Here is a 22,901-nt window from a genome sequence, read left to right on the forward strand (position 1 = left end):
CTGACCCTGAATGCTAACCCCTAACCTTGTCCCTGAACGCTGGGCCCTCGCTTCTGATCTCTGGCCCTCACCCTGACCCTAGATCCTGACACTAGGCCCCAGCTCTAGCGCATGGCCCTGGCACCCCAACCCCAAACCTTAACTCTAAACCCGAAATCCTCACCATCACCCTAACCCTCACCCCTTGCTGCCATGGAAGATGTGTGACCATTAACCCAATTATCTTTTAGCATTTTCACAAAATAGGAAAACTGTGCCAAGAAACTAACCACAAACATGCTTCAGACACATACTTTCTCATGGAGTCGTAGCTGTCACTTTTCTGTTTTCGCCATCCAAACCAGGTGTGCTTTTTTTAATTTTATTTTTGAGAGAGAGAGAGAGAGAGAGAGAGTGCGAGCTGGAGAGGGGCAGAGACAGAGGGAGACAGAATGCAAAGCAGGCTCCAGGCTCTGAGCCGGCAGCATAAAGCCCGATGCGGGGCTCGAACTGACAGACCGTGAGATCATGAACTGAGCCGAAGTCGGACACCCAACCGACTGAGGCACGCAGGCGCCCCTAAGTGTGCTTCATTTAAAATCACGTCTTCCCCAAGTGTACTACCATGGTACAGAATGAAGCCATAACACAACAGTGAAAGAAAACACATGATTCTAATAAAGAAAAGGTTTATTTTTAAAGATTTTTGGAAAACATGTAGTCAAGAATTTCAATCCCACACAGGAAACACAAGCCATGCCAAGAAGGCCGAAGTGCCTGAACGAGGTTTATTGATAGCCTTTGTATTTACCCAATGTGTATCTACTCATGAAAATCTTGGTTTCAAACTTCTGGCATTAATTCCCTGAAAGGTCCAGACTGGCAAAAGCATTCTTACATACACAGTTGATTTTTACACCGCATCCTTGATATTTATAAATTTGACATTTGCTGTGTACGTGTCTGTGGCTTTACTACTTTCAAGACACAAATCACACACAGAAATACATACTCCTCAGAACATAAAAGTCCACAGCTGTCTAGAACGTGGTTTACAATACAGAGGTTACAGGCCACACAGACTATACATAATCCATCTGTCGGGGAACAGACAGCAGTGCATCATCCTGGACTCTGGGGAGGGGCACTTCGGCCCGGGAAAACCCATTTACAATTCTTCTCTACGTGTATAAGATAAACACCAAACTATTTCACATATATTACATCTATATATATATTTTTAACCCAATTCTGGTTTAAGTATCGCAAACAGACAACATGTAAATACGAACACAAATGTTAGCAAAGGTCTAACCTATGTAGGGAAAAACATGTCTTATGCACGGTGAAGAGGCTTTACAGTCTAGCGTGAAGGCAAATGTGATTTAAAAAATAAATAAAACCCATGTACAATTATAGGAAAAGAACTTAGTCAAGCCACCCAGTGTGACAGATTTCACAAATATGCATTTGACCTTATGCTCCGAATGTCCGTGGATCGCAGAGATCAGTACACTCCGGTCAGCGTGATGTCGGCACAGATGTGCGCACCACTAAGTGATGTCAAGTCCTCAAGTAAACGTCAACTGGGCGCTTCTGAGACAGCGATGCCCAGCCTTCCGTTAGAAGCCAGGTTGAGAACAACTGTGAAGTCACTGTCTTTATAAAAAATTACATTTCCAGATCTAGGGCAACAGACATATTTTCCCAGCTCTGCGTGCACACAGTATCCTGTAGAAAATGATTAAATTACTTAAAAAAGAAGAGAAGTTTAAGAATAAATAAATAAATAAATAAGCAGAACTCAGTTCAGCTGGTGAAACCACAAAGACACACTCAAGCTCAGCAACACCGGATAAAATCAGTCATAAAATCTGGATGACTGATCCCACAGCAGCACTCTGAGTTTGGGTCTATTGTTAACATTTGATACCACTGTTTTCTTCTTTGGGCACAAAAAGCAAGTTTGAAAAGAACCAATGTTTTGGAACTTGGTAAACACAGAAACCTGTCAACACAAAGGGCCTAGAGAAGGTAGAACCCACAAGCCCCTGGGGTTAGACTGTTATTCTAATGCAATGGAGCTACTAAGATACATACATTTGTTATCAAGAAAAATTAGAAAACGAACACATCTTCTTCTCCAGAATTATAAAAGATAAAATCTGTTAATCGTTAATGTGATTACAGAAAAGTAGCCAACTGAAGGAAAAAAGAAAAAACAGCACGGGTTGTTGTGACGTTGTCTGCAATGTATTTCCTGCAGCCTTAATGCTTCCCACCTGTTTTGAGGACCGAGCACATCCGTGCCCTCGACACCCATGAACATACTCAAGGTTGCGTCAACGGTCATCCCCAGCGTTGGAGTAAAAGTAAGGCAGCTCACTGCGCACAACGCTCGTTTCATTCTCGAGTGTTTTCTTTAAGGGATTATCTGACACTGGTTCTTCTAAAGGTAAGGAAAGGCGTCAGGAAGATATCCCTTGAATCATTTTGGAATCCCAGAAAGACATCTGGCAGTTTGATACTTTTATTCCTCCTCCCCCATCACAAAGTTCTCTCTTTTAAAATTACAATGGACAACGCACATCCAATCTAATTACATTTATTTAAAATAAGGGAGCGCTTTTCAATAACGTTCCCCCCATCCAGAGAACTAAAAGGGTTCGGGGAGCTCAGCGCCAGTAATCACGAGGCTGACACCATAAAGTGCTAACGTGGACACAGGTGCGTCACACCCAGAAAAGATTTACACACTTGCAAACTTGCACTTTCACTTTTTCTAAGCAACACAGGTTCCTTTCAACTTCAGTCTTCGTAGGTTACCTTGAGTGGGAGACGGTCACCAAAGCGGTCTCTGCAGGCAGACGTCGGAGTTTCATCAGAACAAAAAGCAAACACCCTTCTCAAGAGATGCTCTCCCTTCTGAGAAAACCTTCTCCTATGCGCTTTATGTTTATCAGATTATGTTTACCGAAATGATACCACTGAATGGAGATTCTACAGGAAAACCAAGAACGAACTAAAGACAGGAAGGTCGAGAGGAGAGCACTTTCCTTCCCCACAGCACGGGCCCGGGCGACCCCTCGGGGACAGCAGGCACAGCATCAGCTCTGCCTCGGTGCCCTGTTCCCACAGACTTACTTCTCCCTGTAATAGAGCAAGTAGTATTTCAGGGGGTCTGGCAGAGGGAGGCTCAGGACCTTCTCCCGTAGGAAGTTCACCGGTGGGGCTGGCTTGGCTTCGGGCGGGGGGGCTCTGTCCTCCTCCCTCGACTCCTCTTCCAAGTCCTCGCAGCTGTTGTCGTCAGAGGGGCTGGAAATCCGACTGGCAAAAACCTCTTTGTCCAAAAAGACGATCGTTTCCATTCGACGGCGGCGCACTCTCCTTCGTTTCACCCCCGGAGTGTTCTTTAGTCCGTTTCCGCTGCTGCTCACCGTTTCCTGACGAATGACCTTTTTAATGGTGCCCCGGATGGCGATGCGAGCCAGGTCCTGGAGGCTCCGCACGGCCAGCGGCGCTGCGGAGCAAAGGAGGAGACGTGTCAACCTTGTCTGAGAGTGACCGGGACAGCACAGAGCCCTAACCCTGGGAAGTCTTCACGTCACTGTCATTCACTGGCGTATTCACAGAACAGGCACGAGAGAGCGTTCCTGGCAAAGTCAATTAGTTAGTGCTCTAGTGTGCATGCATGTGGTCCTTCTCGAAAGATATTTTCAAATACATCGACCCTGAACTTACAGAAGCAAGATCGAGATTGTTTGGCTATTCAGTCAGAAGCAAGGGAAAACCCTGGGCTACGGTGTTTTGCTTCCTGGACGGCCAGGTTCATTATTCTATTTACGTATTCATTCGTGGGTTCTAGCTCATCCAGTGGAAACACAGAGGATGTAGGGCTCCAGAATTCTTTTGTCTATCTTAATATTTTCACAGTACTTTACAAATTGAGTATTAGTTCCTCTTTTTTGATTTAAGCAGAGAACAGCAAATCCAAACGTTTTTAGTAAGTACAAAAACTCCAAAGCATACTGAGGAAAAACAGAATCTGGTGATTAACGCAGGCTCAATTTAATGCTCAATTTAACGCAGGCAGTACGCACATGGCAACAGAAGAGCTTTTTTCTCAAAGGGAGAGGAATGAGGGGCTGTGTGTTTAAGTACATTATACTGAAAGGCAGCGTCACTTTTTTCCCTCCAGTACCTAGCTTCTGCCAAAAGAGATGGCCCCCTACAATCTAGGGGGGCTCTTAGATTGTCTGTAACATCTATCACCCAAATCAGAGAGGCCTGCACACAATTCCGTGCGAGGCTCACTGTTCCACAGGAGCCCTGGAAAGTGCTCTTGCTGGAGGCTCTCAGCACCTTCTCCCCTTTGTCCACACCAGGCTTCCTCTCCTGCTCAACTGTCCCCTCCCTCTCTCGTCCGGGACAGGCTCCAGCACTTGCCCCACTCCGCAACACCGAAATCACGACCTTCCGTTCAGCGCGTCCTGCCTTTCCTTCCCTTCCCTTCCCTTCCCTCTTCACGGGCTGTTGCCACTCAGTCTGCTGAACGGACTCCTTCACAGGTCACCAGACCTCCAGGACTCACATTCTGGCTTCCCTGGCTCCCCCCCCCCCCCCCCCCCCCCCCGAGGCGCCCACTTGCAGGGAACTAACTAGGCCCAAGCCTCTCCTGTGAGCTCCCTCCTCCACCCAGGCCAGTGGTGTTCCCTCACGTGCTGATTCCCACCACTTCCCCCTCTCCGTGTGCCTATCGATCTCTGTTTCGGCATCCATTCTGTGGCTTCGAGTAACAAAGACTGGGCAACGGCTCCTAGGGCTCTGCTCCAGTCCTGACTGGGGTCCCAAGCCTCCCACAGACCCCCATCTACAACAGATGCCGGACACCTCAGGCTCCACATCCTTCCTCAGAAAGGCCCTGTGTGCCTGCCCCTGAGTCCCTTCCACTCTAGAGGCCACGGTCTCCATCGACACAACTTTACGAGTCCAGAAAACTCCAGCCCAGCAAGAGGCAGTTACAAACAACTGGGTTGTTCGCTTCAGGAACCCTAAGCATCACGTGATTACCCGTCATCCAGCATTTGCTCTGAAGCGCTAGCCTCAAAGCTGGCATCTCAGGGTGCCCTCCATGTTGGCACAACTTTTTTTGAATTTTTTTACTGTTTACTTATTTTGTGAGAGAGAGACAGACAGAATATGAGCAGGGGAGGGGCAGAGAGAGACACAGAATCGGAAGCAGGCTGCAGGCTCCAGGCTCCGAGCTGTCAGCACAGAGCCCGACGCGGGGCTCGAACTCACGGACCGTGAGATCATGACTTGCGCCAAAGTCGAACACTTAACCGACTGAGCCACCCAGACGCCCCCGTGTCACCACAACTCTTACCCAGATCGGATCAAGCCCTCACACCAAGAGACTTGTCTTCAACACCCCCCCCCCCCGCCCCCCCCCCTCCCCCCCACCCCGGGTCCCATAGATACTCCAACTATGCCCTCACCTCTGGTGCTACTCAGGTAGCATTCTGGAAGGCAGCGCTCCGGCCAACTGTGAGCAATGTTAGCTTATCCTGGCGGGATTTTCAGAGAGCCTGCATGTGACAAAATCACCCTGCAGCCGGCCACAAGGGTAATCAGGAAGGCAGATGCCCCACATCTCTTAGTTCTACTATCTGGTGGCTCGCCACAGCCCACATGATAAACTCAGGTCTAACCTACGTACTGGGCTGGCGTCTCCTGTACACCCTCACTCAGACCACACCGGGGAGTGGGCATGTGGGAAGTCCACATCGGCCTCTGCTCATGCTTTTTCTCCCTTTCTTCTCTCTTCAGAGAATTCATTTTCACCCAGAAAGACCAAGCACAAAGAAAGGTCCCATCCTCTGTCAAACCCTCCCTGGCCCCTCTCAGGCACTGTCTATATTCTACTGTTGTTTGTTACATTTCAAGGACCACATCTATGGCATGTGACCTCCACTTAGCAGAGACAAAGGCGGAGCGTTACTGTTCGATAAACGATTCCTCACAAATAAAAAATTAAAAAATCCTGCAAGGAATTTGCCAACACATGTATTACCTTTGGGTGGTAAGATCATGGTTACTATTTTTCCTTTTTGTACATTTTCCGAATTTTCTGAATGATCGGAATGCAGAAACCATGCTGAATAGTTTTACTTTAAATAAGTCATTTGCAATTCTCACTGCTATGTAAATTTGTTTAAACTAGAAAACAGTATTTGGATGAACGCCGCCAGCCCCGATGTTTGCTCCTTCTGGGTCTACATCCTGAAGGAGTTGCAGGCACAGGCCTAGTCAAGTCAATGCTCCTCAGCAAGCCTCCCACCACACACCAGCCAGCCGGCTGAGACGTGTGCCCATGAGGTGGGCCCAAGGAGGACAAGGTCCCATGACTCAGCAAGAGCCCTCTGGCTCGACGGTACTGGGAACACACTCTCTCTGGAAGAGCTTTCCACGTAGCAGAATTAACTCCCTTTTGTGGGAGTCTTCTGCTTCCAATGGCATGACCAGAAATAACTCCTGTGGATTTAAAAGAAGGCCAAAATAACCTAAAACAGGCTAAAAACAGATCATGATTTTTACAATACGTAAAAAACCATTTGTAAAACTGTAAGGCTTCAGAATCCTCTTTAATATTAAAAGCCTCCTTAAAATTTTTCTTTCTCTTCAAATTCTAACGAGATTTTTTAAAAGATCTGAAAGGTAAGTGAAGATCTTTGTACTTACGTAACTGGACAAGTCTTGATTTTCCTGTCTCTGAATGACAGGGCTGGATCAGAGGAGCAAAAGAAACAGCCAGAATCTTTTTGGTTTCCCAAGCAGAAGGACCAGTTCGTGTTATCTTAGTCAACTATCCCAAAGAGAAAATGAGAATATTCAAAAAATTTGGCTACTGTTAGTTTATATTTAATCATTCCTACACGTAAACTGAAAAAACACAGATACGCTAACAATGAAAGAACCTGACATCAGGGGCCCCTAATGTGATGTGGCAGGAAGTACACAGTACTTATTAAAATCTTTGCAAATATGTTTCGCCTGAATATGTTCAAAGCTTCTAGACCGAATTTCTGTTAACAAGAAATACATACGTTAGAGAAAAGAAGTCAAAGGATAACAAGAAGAGACAATCAGATGAGATGACTTCCCAGGGCTGTCTGCGAGAGTCCCTGTTGGGGGCAAAAGTAGGGCAGAGGGGGGGTGGGGAACATCCTAAAGTCAAAGTCATTACAGACACTCATGACCACCTATAATGCTTCAGTTTAGACTGGATACCAGGCTGTTGTTTCCAGAACAGAAACAATAAAAAGACTTTCTTGCAACATGACCACACACAAAACAAAAGCTACTGTTACAGTTTTGCCAGGACTTCCTTGAAGGGACCATGCCACCTTGGGTATGTTGGAGCTTCTCCTCACTACGGTGTTTATGTGAATTTCTATGTGACATCACCACCAAAACACACAGATTTGCAGTGAATCGCAGTCTTAGAAGCACAGGAAGAGCCTAATTAGACCACGTGGCCCTCCTGTGTGTTCTGTGTAACCAGTTTCTAACGACCCAAACAGGTGACAGTACTATTTTTGCCCAGCTTTGGCATGCTGAGATTATATGCTCTCTTGTCTAAAAATATCTAAGCCAGCAAAGCTTCTGAAAACTAAGATTCTATGTCATGAATCTGGGAACTGAAAGCATTAAGTGGCCATGTACTGGGTAAACAGGTCGCTCACATTCCTGTACCCCAGCATAAACTTCTTCTTCAAAAACTTTTTTTCAAGGAGAAATTCCAGTTATGCTAAACACCAAACATTTAAATATAATCCGTCAATAATGTGTGAACCCTTCAGGAAAACTGTAAATCCATATTCTACATTCCAGACGAGGAGACAGATACTGAAAATATGCCCATAATCCTCAAATTATTCAACATGTAACACAATTCCAATAAAAGGTCTGAAGTATTTCTGTGATGCAACAAAGATTTCTAAAATAAGTAAAGATGTACTTAAAACAATATTCTGAGAAAGAAGAGCAAAAATGGGGACATCCAGCCCTGCCACATACAACAATCTACTAGCAATGACAGCAACAGCAGGTGGGACTGTTAGCAAGGGGACGGATGGCTCCTCTCCTCTGCTGCTGACAGCGAAGCTGCTGGAAAGGCAGCTGGCCAAAGTCAAAACACAGAGTCTCCAATCAAGCACCCGGAAGAGGTCATGGGTATAGACAAAGACTAAGAACATCCACAAACATGGATATGCACAGCCTCGTCACAGTGGCACTGCTTGGAAACAGCAAGAAGCTAGAAAGAACCGAACTGGCCATCAAAAAATCACATTCTCATACGCCACCAAGAAACATTTTGAAATAAACAAAATAAGGACAAAAAAGAATTTCTACTTATATTGAGCACCAAATACCTAAAATGAACAATAAATGATGTATAAAACTTACAAACTATCAACTCCCATTTCATATGTCTGGATAGGGATGGAAAAAAAGTGTGCATATCTTCACGTATGAAAAATTGTGTTTGCTTATATAGTTTTTGCATAAACACATAAACTAAAAACAAACAAAATGGTTACCTACAGGTGAAGTAGAGGGAACACAGAGGGGAAAAAAATTCTGTGAGTATTCATTACTTAAACTTTGGAATCTTATAAATGTTTTACCAAGTTACAAAACCTAAAACGGCAATCCCTAAAAACTGAAAACAAATGAGCTGTGAGTCAGGCTGATGGTATAACCTCACAGGAAAGCATTATTTCCAGTGACTTTAAAACATGTTAATTTCTACATCCCCAGTGTAATGTAAGGGCCAAAGAAGCTCCCCACCCCCCAAGCCCCCGCCCACATCTTGAGCCAGTTTCAGAAATCAAATTCTTGGTGCCGACGCTGCGGATAAGCAAGGAGCCGCGTAGTCGAGGACTGGGACTTTCAAGCATGGCAGACCGAAGAAGTCAGAAAAACCCTCTCACCCTGACTTCAAGATGGAAGTACCAATATAAATCCGTGGTGTATTTTATGTCCAAAAAAACCAAACCAACAAAGAACATAAGATTGTGTGTGTGTGTGTGAACTTCCTAGCTCCAGAGTTCCACCGAAAAACTCGCCCAGCATCAAAGATTCCCACAAAGGCCCCACCTGTGTTCTCTAAACACCAATTCCCACTGAACTTAAAATTAACAGAGATCCTCAGAAATGGCTAGCTCCAACCTTGTTGTAAGAAATACACATATGTATACAAAGTGGGTGTGGGGAACATCTTTTCTTACCAGGAAGTAACAAAACCATCACAGACTACTGAAATCGTATCCAAGCCCAGGAGCCAAGCTGGAGAGGTCCCCACCGGCCAAGACGGGACATGTTAAGCTTCATCGAGAATGGTGGCACGATTAAGATATCGAGTATGTTTATAGCCATTAATTCACACCGACACTAAAAATCAAACAAAATCTTGCCAGTCACCACCTTCAGCAGATGCTGGAGAACCAGATTATTGAGGAAACTAGTAAACAAAAGTCAAGAATCAGAATGTATCCAGCCTCTCCCTCTACAGTGTGCCTAGGGTAACCGAATAAATGATGAGGGCGTTTCTCCTTAAGTATTCCAGGTACCATGAAGTTGCAGGATACAAAATCAATGTACAGAAATTCGCTGCATTTCTAAAAACTAGTAACAATGAAGCAGAAAGAGAAATTAAGGAAATGATCCCATTTATAATTGCACCAAAAATAACGAAATGTCTAGGAACAAACTTAACCAAGGTAGTGAAAGGCTTGTACTCTGAAAGCTATAAAACACTGATGAAAGTAACTGAAGGTGACACAAAGACACAAAATGGATCAAGGAGTTAAACACGAGACCTGAAACCATAAAAACCCTAGAAGAGAGCACAGATGGTAACGTCTCTGACGCGGGCCACAGCAACTTCTTTCTAGATACATGTCCTGAGACAAGGGAAACAAAAGCAAAAATAAACTGTTGGCACTACATGGAAGCAAAAAGCTTCTGCACACGGAAGGAAGGAAACAACCAACAAAACTAAAAGACAACCTACTGAATGGGAGAAGATAGTATCTGCAAATGACATTACTCAACCATGAAGAAGAATGAGATCTGGCCGAGTCAGAGAAAGACAAATACCATGATTTCGCTCATATCTGGAATTTAAGAAACGAAACAAATGAACAAGGAAGGGGGTGGGGAGGATATAAAACAGGCTCTTCGAGAACAAACTCATGGTCTCCAGAGGGGAAGTGGGTGGGGGACGGAGGAAACCGGTGAAAGGGATGAAGAGTACACTTATCTCAGGGAGCACTGGGTGACGTATGGAACCACTGAATCACCGTATCATACACCTGAAACTAATGTAACACTGTTACGTTAACTATATTAGAATGAAAATTAAAAAGAAAAAAGTGGGGCGCCTGGGTGGCTCAGTCGGTCGAGTGTCCGACTTCGGCTTGGGTCATGATCTCACAGCTCGTGAGTTTGAGTCCCGCATTGGGCTCTGTGCTGAGAGCTCGGAGCCTGGAGCCTGTTCGGATTCTGTGTCTCCCTCTCTCTGCCCCTCCCCCGTTCACGCTCTATCTCAAAAATAAACAAACATTAAAAAATAATAAAAAAAAAAAAAAAGAAAGAAAGAAAAAAGTATTCGAGGTACTAAATGATGAGAAATGATGGAAGCAGAATTTACCATCCTGTATCCCTTAATGAAATAGTGGATCAGGACCACATTTGCACTGCTGGCATCGGGTATGATGTGAGTGTATATGGACATACACTGTAATACCTGGTAAGTATTCTCGCACCCTCCCTCCCCACCAAAAGTTGAGTCAAACTGCAAACTAAGCAAGTCTTTGGATCCAATTAGCAATTTACAGCGAACACAGAGAAGAGAAGAAATATGTAAGATACCACCACAGAGATATGTAATCTCCAAATCCAGGCTGTAGGAAACTCTATAAGACAAATGCAAGGATAAAGTTAAAAAAAAAAAAAAAAGTTATAGATAAGAAACACTTTAGACATATATCAACCAGGGGTGCCTGGCTGGCTCAGCCGGTGAAGCATGCGACTCTTGATCTCAGGGTTGTGAGTTCAAGCCCCATGTCGGGTGCAAAGATTACTTAAAACTAAAATCTTTAAAAAGGAGAGAGCAAGATATCAACCAAATGCAAGACACAAATCAAATGTTTCTCACAAATTCCATCAGCATTGTAAGTTGATTTTTGCCTCCAGAAAAGTTACTGATACCACAGGTCTGGGAACTCTGCTGTTTGAACTGCTCTGCTGGAGAACACAACGCTCTGTACTTGGCCCAAAGCTGATAAACGGATCTGGAGCACATTCAAATATATCTTACAAATGCACAGTATGAAAACATAATTGTCTTGTTGAATTATGATGCTGCACACGTGAAACTAATACATCACTTACATCTCAATAAAAAAAGGAGGGCAAGAGGGAATTTGGGGGAGCAACAGAAAATGTTCTATATGTTGTTTGCGTTGTATGCTACCTCTGTCGTCACTTGTCAAAATTCAATGGATTATACAGTTAAAATTGTTCAGTTTTATTCTATGTGAATTGAACCTTAATAAAACTGACAAAATTAAAAAAAAAGATATAATCAAATTAAACCCTATTCAAATAAACTATTCAAATAAATTCTGAGATAATCAGGAAAATCTGAACACCAGCTGACCATCCGAAAACACTAAGAATTACTTGATCGTAATTTCAGGAATTACTGAATCCTACACTAACAGCACTTGGGGTGGGATTGTAAGCCGTTTTTCTTAATTATCATATCTTCTGGATTTTCTACAATGAATGATTACTTTTTAAACAAAATAAATGCTAACATTTTAAAATTGCAGAAAATCACACAAAAATGCACGATCTCCCATTTTTATCATTTCCATTTTTTTCCTACTTCTTTGTGATGGAGACATTCTTCCTTAGGACCAACTCAAGTTTGATTAATCTTGCTCATTTCTTACAATCTGTTTGCCTCAGTGCAGCACAATATCCACAGCACACAGAAACATGACCAAATAGCAGACTTAGACAAGGTTCATACTAAGGAAGAGACTCCTGTAGAATGCTCACTGTCACAGAACCAAACAATCAGACTAACAATCAGAATTACGGAAGTAATTTTTATGTGTGAGCCTAACAACAGAATAAGCATACTAGAATAACTGTGGAGGAGGGAAGGGAGGTGGGAGAGAGGAAGGAAAACAGGAGGAGGCAGAGGGATGTGAGCGCAGGGCTTACAGTGCAGGCTCCAGGGTGCCTTCCTGGGTCTGCCCTGGCCCCAGCTAGGCTGCTTTTATGCCCTGTCCCTGCCTGGGTCCTCATCTGTGAAATGGATGGAATTGTTGAGGGATACAAGGAAAAATGTATGTAAACTTCCCGGAACAGAACTTGGCCCATAGTTAAACACGTCAGTTATGAAAGGGATCTGACCTTCTCCTCCAGTGGCATGACAAGGATGCCCCCTACTTTGAGAAGACTCTTCATGTATTCTTCATGCTCTTTCTGCACACCAGCCCCACAGTACACACGATCGTACTGAGAACAATCTGGAGAAATCTCCAGGCAATTGCCAATAACAAAGGAAGGTTCACAGAAGTCAAATCTAGAAGCAAAAAATGTTTTCTGTAACTGAACTGATCACATTACAAGTCTACAGAGTAAATCTATGTTAACCACGGATTAGTTTTTCATTGAACAACCCTATAGTGAGGTAATGCAATTCACAGAGCCAGAAGCTAGAAGACAGACTTCCAAAAAGAATTATACTCTTAATTAACAGAATCCAAGAAATTCCAAACAAAATATTATGGAAGTGAATGCCATAAGCACGATCCAAGCTTAAATCATCCAACCTCCATTCATCACAGTCTTTGTTCCGTTTTTATAGACTACCTTATTTAGGATCTACTAAAAACGAGTAAAATGAAAGAAAAATACATTTGGTGTTTCTAAAAATGGTAAACTCTAAAATAAGAACTTTAATGCCTTATTTAAAAATGGCAAGAGGTAATTATATATACTAAAGACAAATGCAACAATTCTGTTCTAGAAACTATTAGATGAAAACGTTATCTGTGTCAGAAACACAAAAATTGAGCAAAATGAATATTCTATTTCCTTTCTCTTATTATGTTGGTGAAAAATCAGTCTTGCCCTGGTATCATAGTTAAAAAAAAAAAAAAAAAAAAACCTAAAGCCCTCAAAACCACAAAATATTTACAAAACAACTAGAACAGGGGGTGCCTGAGTGGCTCAGTCGGTTAAGAGCCGGACTTCGGCTCAGGTCATGATCTCACGGTTTGAGTCAAACCCCACGTCGGGCTCTGTGCTGACAGCTCAGAGCCTGGAGCCTGCTTCAGATTCTGTGTCTCCCTCTCTCTCTGCCCCTCCCCTGCTCACACTCTGTCTCTCAAAACTGAATAAACGTTAAAAGAAAAAAAATTTTTTTAAACAAAAAATAATTAGAACAGCTATACATATACCCCTGATTCTCCTGCCAAAGTTGAATCACGTTTGCTGGTATCCGAACACTAATAAACTCGTTTCTGTCAACGAATCAAAAGTTTAAATTGTAATTCACACACCAACCCAAGGCTAGTTAGTATCTGATCTTACTTGTCAAAGCTGTCACTGGTTCGAATGAAGAAGTCCAGCTTCTGCTTTGCATATTCTATTACATCTGAATGGAGTTCAACCCCGTGGTTCACACCAAAAGGACCTAAAAGGTTTCAGAATAAGAAAACTTTTAGAACTAGGGCAAAAATTCTTACTCTTTATTTCTATTTTTTCAATTGCAATGCACCAGATTCAGCACGTATAATTACATGAAGAAATTTGCAAGGTTTTGAGGTCTTGCCACATTATTGGACCTAAATCAAAAAGCTAATCTTTAAATATGCAGGGTAGACTATGCTCGCCACGTTGTAAATACTCGTTTCTTTGACATTACTAACTCCACACCTTTCCAAAGCCTGGGCCTCCCTGCTCTCAATCATTTGAAGATGTAAAAAAAGCAAAAACAAACAAAAAAAAAAAAAAAAAACAAGATCTGCAACCAGGAATTCAAGATCTCACTAATGAATTGAAGAAGAAAAATGTATTTCCAAATGAAACTGGACACAGGCCTATTTGCCATAAGAGGTCGCCCTACTCAGACATGAAAATTTTAATAATCCTCACAAATAGGTTTTGATCATCATTAAAATAAAACTATAACCAAGTCACAATGAAACATTTTTTTTATACCAAAGGAAAACTGTCAGTAATTGGAAATAAAGCTGTAAGAAAAGGTGGACGCCCACTTAACGATAAAGTTTTTGCCTCCGTATTGAACTGCCTCCAGATGAAATCCACGGACACAGACAGCTAGGGGAGTCTCTGTTGTGGGAATCCATTTATAGGAAGGTCAGCAACGGGCAACACTCATCTGGGATCACAGAGGGCCAAAGAGTGCTCTCCTTTCTGGAGGGGGAGGGGCAGCATGACAGCCACCGGGTGCCGATTCTATTTTCACTCTTTACAACATCAAATCCAAATTATCTAACTTCAAGACCCTCTGCCCAGTCGCTGACTTCCACCCCCACTGCTCTCAGGCTGGCAGCATTGTACCGGAATCCAAGAAAACCTTTCTCTACCTTCCCAGTCGTCCTAGTTTCATGCACCCCTCTGTCAACACCTATTAAGTAGTTCATTCTAGTAACACATAGGGGACATAGTTCCCAAGAAGCTTAACACCAAACACAGTGTTAATCCATAGCTCCTGACCCACCCCAATAACAAGACGATTAAGAGGGGAGGGGGGGACACAGAGCAACAGTCAGGACGAGACATCAAGGGCGTGGCACTACACCCAGACCACAAGGCCCCTGATGAGGGCACTGCACTCCCTAATCACACTGCACTTTCGGGTCAGTGGGACAGGAATGCGGCAGAAAGGGCAAAAAGTTCAGGGCCAGGTGGAAGGGCAGCTGAGGCCAAAAACGTCAGATGAAAGACTCCAGACCTCACACCTGCAAGTACTGGGTGGCCAGCATGGCCTTCAGCTCTCGAGCGATGTGCTTGAAGCAACCCTAAAGGCCGGATGAGCTGGAGAGAGGCCCAGGACACGTGCTGTCGGGACAGAGGTATCGGTCCAGTGCACGCAGCCTCCTCCCTGCAGATCCAAGATGTCTGTGCAGCAAAGGAAACTCTCCAGTCACCTCCTTCAGATACATCCAAGCAGTACACAGTGTCCTCTACAGCCCCCCAAAACCCCCCCCCCCCCCTTCAGGTCTCTCTCTCCCCACTGCGACATCTAGTTACATTCCCAGCAAACGGGGGACTCAGAGAACACAAGCCATTTCTTTATGACTTCTAGGGAACGTCCAGTGCAACAGGTCACCTCAGGCTTACCATATGCCCTCTTTTCCTGAGGCTCTCAGTTATTTTCAATAGCGTTTCTAACCTAGTCAACATGATACCCCATCCCCCTCTCCGCCAAATATCGTATCATCCTTAGCTCCCCCATTTTCTGCTCCACTGAAGGGAACTGCCCTTCATAATACCAGAATGACACATAACCCGGGGTCCTGTGCAAAGCAGTTTAAATCCAAGACAAAGTGCGTGCAAAAATCATTCAGCTTTAAAGAACAAAACAAGGGGCGCCTAGGTGGCTCGGTCAGTTAAGGGTCAGACTTGCTCAGGTCACGATCTCAAAGTTCACGACTTCATGCTGTCAGCGCAGAGCGCTTCACCACCGCCCGCCCCACTCACATGCTTTCTCAAAAATAAACAAACATTAAAAAAGGAAAAAAAAAAAAAAACCAAAAACAAAAAACCACATTTAAAAATTTGAAGATACCAATCTATAGCCTGAAGTCAAATGATCAGTCTCAAAACATCACCAAATTCCCAAGCCTATAAACTTACAAAGATACCAAAAATCTTGGGGTGCCGGGGTGGCTCAGTTGGTTACGCATCTGAGTCCGGCTCAGGTCATGATCTCACAGTTTGTGAGTTCAAGCCCCACGTCAGGCTCCATGATGACAGCAGAGTCTGCTTCGGATCCTCGGTTCCCCCCACTCCGCTCTCAAAAATAAATAAACATTTAAAACAAAAAACAAAAAACAAAAATTTCATTCCATACCCGTGAATACCAACTGTTACTGCCAAGATTCTCTGTAACAACCGCAAAGAAACAATGTTGTGGCCTGCACTGCGATGGCTCTCGCCTGAAATCTCCAACTAAGAATCTCACACCAGTTTGACCAAGAGGTGTGTGCGCACAGGCGCGTTCCTGATATTCCTTAGCGGGTCTCGTCACGACGCCTGGCACCTGGGGCCTGTGGTCCAGATGCCACCCTCCAGCCCCAGCCCCTCTTCACAGCAATCTTTTAAAGCGAGGTTAGCTCCCGCTACTCATTCCACCTCACTCAGAGTGAAAAAACCGACACCTGAGCCCTCAATTGTCAGCCAGCCCTGTTGTTTCAACAACAAAAATGCCAATTCCCATGTGCAGTCTCACAACTTGTTTGGAGAAAGAGGCAAAATGTCTTCAAATAAGATAACTTGTCCTTCCCATCCCTGGAATTTATTTACAAAGAAAAACCTACAGGTATTAACTCTTTTAGCATTAAAACAAAGCAAAGCAAGACTGCTTGGAACAATTTTAACTTCCAGGGAACTTTAAACTTAATTAGTCTCAGTTTACAGACAGAGAGACAAGGCAGGCTTGTGACTGTGCGACTGTGTTAATCAGGAAATCACTGTAAGGTCCCACTGGAATTCTCTAGGTCCTGTGCTGTCCAGAAGGAGGGTGCGCTGAATGGACTGCGGAGCTTCAGGTGGGAGGGGATAGGAACAGGAGGGGTCCCCGCAGAAAACTCAAAGGCCTCCCTCCACCAGCCCGGCCAATGGCTGTGCGTCAACAATCCCGGGGAGCAGGGGGGGAGTGCTCAGAAGGCCAAGTGCCGGGAGACAAGGCCCCACACTCTCTCCAGGTTTACCTAGAATGAGCCCCACCATGGAGCTGAGGTAGCCAGTGCCGCTGCCCAGGTTCAAGAAGGAGAGGCCTGGCTGCAGGTCCAGAGCTTCCATGACTTCTGAGTAGATGCACGGGGCTGAGAGGTGGATGTTTCCATGCTTCCACGCCAGGTCTTTATACGCATTTTCTTTAAATTCTTCCAGATAATAGTCTGCGCGGTCGACAGCTCGGAAAGCCTGCTCCACCAGCTCAGTCCGGATGTACTGTGCTTCTTTCAAATTGTCTATCAGTTCATCGTTGTCCTCACCAGCACTCACAGCACCTCCCATCGTCAAGACCACACTCAGGCAATACTGCAACGGAAAAAGTTTCCAAAGAGCTGTTTACGGAACAGGTAAAAGCCCAACAGAGTTTCTAATAACACGCCAATTTCGCATTCTAAAATAATACACGTGGAATGTATTTTGTCGGTACCCACCCACCACCCCACCCCAAGGATGCCAAATTCAGAAGGTTAAAAACAAACCAAAAGTTATGTATGAAATTCCATCGTATCCATCCAGAAGGAAGTTTGTAGTTCATAATATCGAATGAATCCAAATGACCCTGAGGTACCTAAAACATATTTGACCACTGAAAAACATCATTTAAGTATGAATTCGATACTTCAGTACAAATTGTCAATCTACAAAGTCAGCTATTTAGGGCTGAAATTATCCTGAATATAGATCTGCCCTAACAGGGACACAAGACAAAGTCACTGAATATAAACACAAAAGAACACAGATATGTCTAAAAAAAAAAATCATGCTAATATCAGCTTCTCTTTGAATATTTCAAGTGTTGTAGATCACTTTTGGTAAATCATTCTTTAAAAGCAAAAAAGAATGAAATTAAGGTGAACAACAAATACTACAGTTACTCATTCTTATTTGAAATTAAAATTTAACTGGTGTCCTATTTTTATCTGACAACTCTACACCCCCACATACACAGAAACATCAAGGCAAGCGATCCATTCAGTCTGTTCTTTCGGATATCTGGATGTACAAATTTCAGGCAAAAACACCACTAACAAAACTCTCTCACCCGACTGGATGAATGGTGACATTTTATCGTAACAAGTACAAAATCTGTTTCCAGGCTACAGCTGCCACTAAAAGTCCCACACCCGCTCTGGCAGTGGATGCTCGGCAACCTCTCCACCTCGGACCAACAGAAGGTCCGCTGCTTACTTTCCTCCCAGCTGCCTTCAAGAAGACAAAAGCGTGACCCCCTCTGAGCCAACTAACATACCATGTTCCTCCATCTAATTCAGGGATAACATTCTCCCAGCTGAGGAGGTCTTACTTTTCCCAACCACAAAAAAATACCTTCTCCAATTTTATACTTACTCCACGTAACTATTTTGAAAAGAATGACTTTACGTCACATAAGATGGTAACGTTTTACAAAACATCTGACATAAAACTGTTGGGAAAAACAGAAACCACCAGACTTCGCGAAGACACATTCTCCACATCATTCTCCGCATCAGGACAACTTCCTGATACTATATCATAATTTATGATCACAAGGTTTATCCTCACCTCCCCCCCCCCCCCAGTCGTCTGCATTTCTAACAGCAGAACGACAACCATCAGCAGTAGAGACTCCATGCACACGCACACTGCTGGCGACCGCGCCGGGAGAGGTTTTCCAGGAATAAAAACAAGTGACCACACAACGAATCGTCCGCTTCTCACAACACATACACAAAATATGTAAAACATGGGGCTTAGCACAAACGCTCTTCCATTTATGGTTGGGATCATTCACCTTCATCAAGATTTTAGAGCTGAAGGTCATACTTTCCAAAGCACTGGGGTGGTCCAATTACTAGACTTTCACCCCATTTCAACTCGTTTCAGAGCCACTGTTAGGGTTAGGGTCCACAGCCAGCAAAGTTAGCTGCAGGGAGAGTGCTAATGAGGTCATGCTTAATCTTGGATAAGCCACTTAGTGCTGAGGCGACAGTCTACACCTCTAGTCTGGGGCAGTCATCTGAAAATTTAGGTCACTGCTTAAAAGTGGAGTTGCATTTGCTGCTTAAAGGTCTATTTAGGAAAAGGCCTGGAAACCACATATACTCCACGGTGACTCTGACCCTGCATACAATGTTCTATCATTCTACCTCAGTATCATCATTCTATCTCCAGAAAGCAAAAACTATATATTGGGTATATTTTATTTTCCACTAAGTAATCTATCATTTATTTTCAACTTCTCCTCACTTTGAAAGTATGCAAAAGCTAGCCTTTTACTAAAAAGAGCTACAACTTTTTACAGGTACCACCTGCCAGCCACTGGAGCTCCTTTTGGTTTCACAACATGATGAGGCAAATTGAGCAGCTACTTTGCTCATGATCACACACCAGTGTGTGAGAAGGCGGCCAGAATTCAAACTCAGGACTGTCTAGCCAAAGGCCTACGTTTGTCACCCCACACCAAAAGCGGCTTTTAAAAATTCTCAAGGGAGAAACATTCTTTAACACAAAACACATTGGTAATCTTTGCCCCAGATGACAGACTAAAAACTATGGGGTAACCCTACCTGTTGTCACCGGTAGGATGCATGGGACCATCTATATAGGGTTAGATATTGCTAACCTGCCTCCCTCACACTGGATACAATCACTGCTTATTACTGACCACCCACGTGACTTGCAATTCTCAACGTAATTCACTACTCTGGGGTAAACGGCCAACAGGACAACCTTACTCTCCTAGTGCTCCTTCCAAAATCAACTGCCTGTGGACAGCGAGGAAGATGGTTCAAGCAGCAGCAGGCATGGGAAGGTCTCGTGACTGACAACCAAGGAGGCTATAGCTGGGTCAACACAGCTGCACAGCTGTGATGGGGGCTCAGGATTCCAGTCTACACTGGGTTTGTCAGACTACACATGGAGAGTCGTGTTCCAACCTGAATATCCCTTCTTTTTTTTATAAATTTTTTTTTTCAACGTTTATTTATTTTTGGGACAGAGAGAGACAGAGCATGAACGGGGGAGGGGCAGAGAGAGAGGGAGACACAGAATCGGAAACAAGCTCCAGGCTCTGAGCCATCAGCCCAGAGCCCGACGCGGGGCTCGAACTCACGGACCGTGAGATCGTGACCTGGCTGAAGTCGGACGCCCAACCGACTGCGCCACCCAGGCGCCCCCTGAATATCCCTTCTTAAGGGAAATATGGACACGGTAATGTCATACGCAAAATGAGCGAAGGAAAAGGACCCTGCAGTGTAAGCCGTGAGAGGTTTTTCTTGTCTGTAATGCCAGTGCCTAAGTTTAGATTGGTGAGGAATAAACATTTTGCCTCCTGCCACTCAATGAGGTAGAACCAGGACACCTCCTCCCAGAGTATCCTCTATTTGAGATCAGCTCTTAGTTGATTTTGACGAGACCTTTTGGGCCACTTATCTTTTCTCTTCCCAGGCTTTAAGTTTGGTTGTAAACTCCCCAATAAAGATCAAGCCTCAGAAACCCCTAGGCCCTCACCCTCGACTCCAATAAAAGCAGAACCCAGGCCTGTGCTCCCTCAATCTCTCTCTTCACAGCCTCCCGCTTCACTGTGTGGCCCCAGGTATGCTATAAGATTTCCAGGCTCTGTAAGTAATAAACCTTTGTTTTTTTCAAGGTTTCCTGATGGTTATTACTGAAAGGTGTCTTACAATCATAATAACCACAAGGGCCGGTCCAACCGCGTTGGTTATTAATAGGCTGAGACCACCAGAAAACAGACCTAAAACCACACCTCCTGTTGGCGGAATAATCAAAGAAACACAGATTTCTCATCTTGAAAACTAAAACTCTCGAAAGGAATACATACGGAGGGATTTTCTTCAAATACTTGAAAGGCTGCCGCATATACAATATTCACGGACCGATGACAACTGGGGCAGAACACGTCAGATGGAGATCATTTCTACTGAACACACAGAAAAGCTTTCTAACAACTAGATTCCAAGTACTGCACTGTTCTCAGAACCTGGAGAGCCTCTCACCCCCAGAGACATCCCAGGCTAGGTACAGCTGGGGGGGGTCCAAGAGGTCAAGGCGCTGACCCCATCACCTCAGAGGTCCCCTCTCATTCCACCTGTAAGGCTCTACTTCACCCAAGCAGAGCCACAAGTTGGGAGTTGTTTATAGGAACCTGACTTCACCAATTCTTGAAGGACAGTCTACTCAACACCCAAAACAGAGCTGTTTACTTCAGCCGCTCCTCTGCCAAAAAAGAAAGAAGAAAACCATTACAGGTTTGTGACGAACAAGGGGGAAAGACAGAGACGTAGACAGCTTTTTTGAGGACAACACTCGAGCAAACATCCACCTGAGAGGCACATCCCATGGAAGAAAACAAAACTCGGGCACCCCAAGCAAGTTCTCCCTCCCCAGCTACAGACCTTCTTCAGATGCCTTGAAGTCCCAGGGCTCTGTGCCAATTCTAGCATCCCCAAGGCTTGGAAAGGCCAACCAACCATGTCACAGACTATCACCTCCTTTTTTTTCTTTTTAAAGATTTAATTTTAAGTAATCTCTACACCCACGCTCAACTGACTGAGCCAGCCAGACGCCCCTAGACGATCACCTTCTGAAAAGCTCCAAGGTAGAATCTGTTTTAAACCCTGATAAACCTTGACTCGCCTTAGAACTACAAGCGCTTGCTGCTTAGTAAACTAGGGACAGATTAGATTGCACGTCTGTAGAGTCAAGCAAATCCAAGCGCGCAAGCAACGGGCACTGGGAGACCTCCGGGAAGCCCTGGAACGCTGGAGGGCGAACCGCAAGGCTCACCCCGAGACAACCCCCCCCCCCCCCACCCGCCCACCCGCCCGGGCAGCGGAGCAGGGGAACGAAGGGACCTGGGCTCCTTGGAGGGGAGGTGCCGGGTCGGGTTGGGGGATGGAGGAAGAGATGTGGGAGGGGGAACCCCGGGGAGGGGAACGCTGGATGGGGGGAGGAGGAGACACCCCGCGGAGGGGCGGGGGGGAGTCGCCGGAGGAGCGGGGAGAGGGGAGACAGGAAGGGAAGACGGCCGGGGAGGCGGGGAGAGGATAGGAGAACGCCGGAGCGGAGAGGGACGCCACCCGGAGGAGGGGTCCAGGCGCTCGGGGCCGGGAGCCAGGAGGGGAGACAGAGAGGAGGGAGGGGCCGGGGGGAGACGCCGCCGCCCGCCGCAGGCCGCAGGCCGGGCCAAGGGCGGCGGCGGCGGTGGCGGCGGCTCTACCTCCGGGCTCGGCCGGCCCGCGAGATCAGGCCGCCTGGGCCGCGACCAGCAGCTCCTCGGGCGCCCCTCGCCCGTCCGCGGCCCGGCTGCGCTGCCCCGACCTCTGCCGCCGTAAACATCAGCCGCCCCACCGCGCCTGTGCGCGCAACGGCCCGACTGCGCGTGCGCCCCCGCCTGGCGCTTAAAGGGGCGACGGCGAGGCTGGTGGGCCCAGGCACGGTGCCCGCCGGAAGACTTTCCGACCGACAGCAGACTGACCTCGAGGCGCGTGCGAGGCAGGAGAGAGACGCAGGGCCTGAAGATATTGGGGAGGGGGTGGTGAAAGGACAGCTGCAGGTGAGGACAAAGGACAGTGCAGGTCCGCGCTCCACCATGCAGGGACCCAGCAAGGAAGGGCTAACCGGTGAAGAAGAAATGAAAACGCTGTGTGATGCACAGTAACTCGAGGCGGTGACTACTCTTGCTTGGGCGACACGGAAGGGACATTGGAGCAAAGGTCTGCAGGACAAGAAGGATCCAGCTGTGCCAACAGAGGGGCCGATGGCTGCAGATCGGGGAAAGCAGACGTGGACAGGAGCCACCTGCCGTGCCCACACCTGAGAGGAGGCCACAGCGGGCCCCCGGCCCACCC

At 45.6% G+C, this 22,901-nt stretch overlaps 1 protein-coding gene across 2 annotated transcripts; it reads right to left on the bottom strand.

Annotated features, from left to right (window-relative positions):
• Window positions 1-651: 651 nt before the first annotated feature.
• On the bottom strand, window positions 652-22,430 carry PCMTD2 (protein-L-isoaspartate (D-aspartate) O-methyltransferase domain containing 2). Of its 2 annotated transcripts, XM_049650400.1 has the most exons (7): window positions 22,271-22,430; window positions 17,532-17,620; window positions 17,028-17,358; window positions 13,660-13,762; window positions 12,475-12,646; window positions 6,721-6,844; window positions 652-3,499 (listed from the first exon to the last, which is right to left on the bottom strand). In XM_049650400.1, exons 3-7 carry the CDS (start codon window positions 17,332-17,334, stop codon window positions 3,120-3,122), a joined length of 1,086 nt encoding a protein of 361 aa, XP_049506357.1. In that variant the 5' UTR covers window positions 17,335-17,358; window positions 17,532-17,620; window positions 22,271-22,430; the 3' UTR covers window positions 652-3,119. The 2 variants fall into 2 exon arrangements, with proteins under 2 accessions (XP_049506357.1, XP_049506356.1); XM_049650399.1 differs by lacking the exon at window positions 17,532-17,620.
• Window positions 22,431-22,901: the final 471 nt, after the last annotated feature.

This window comes from Panthera uncia, assembly GCF_023721935.1.
Source record: "Panthera uncia isolate 11264 chromosome A3 unlocalized genomic scaffold, Puncia_PCG_1.0 HiC_scaffold_11, whole genome shotgun sequence".
Classification (NCBI taxonomy): domain Eukaryota; kingdom Metazoa; phylum Chordata; class Mammalia; order Carnivora; family Felidae; genus Panthera; species Panthera uncia.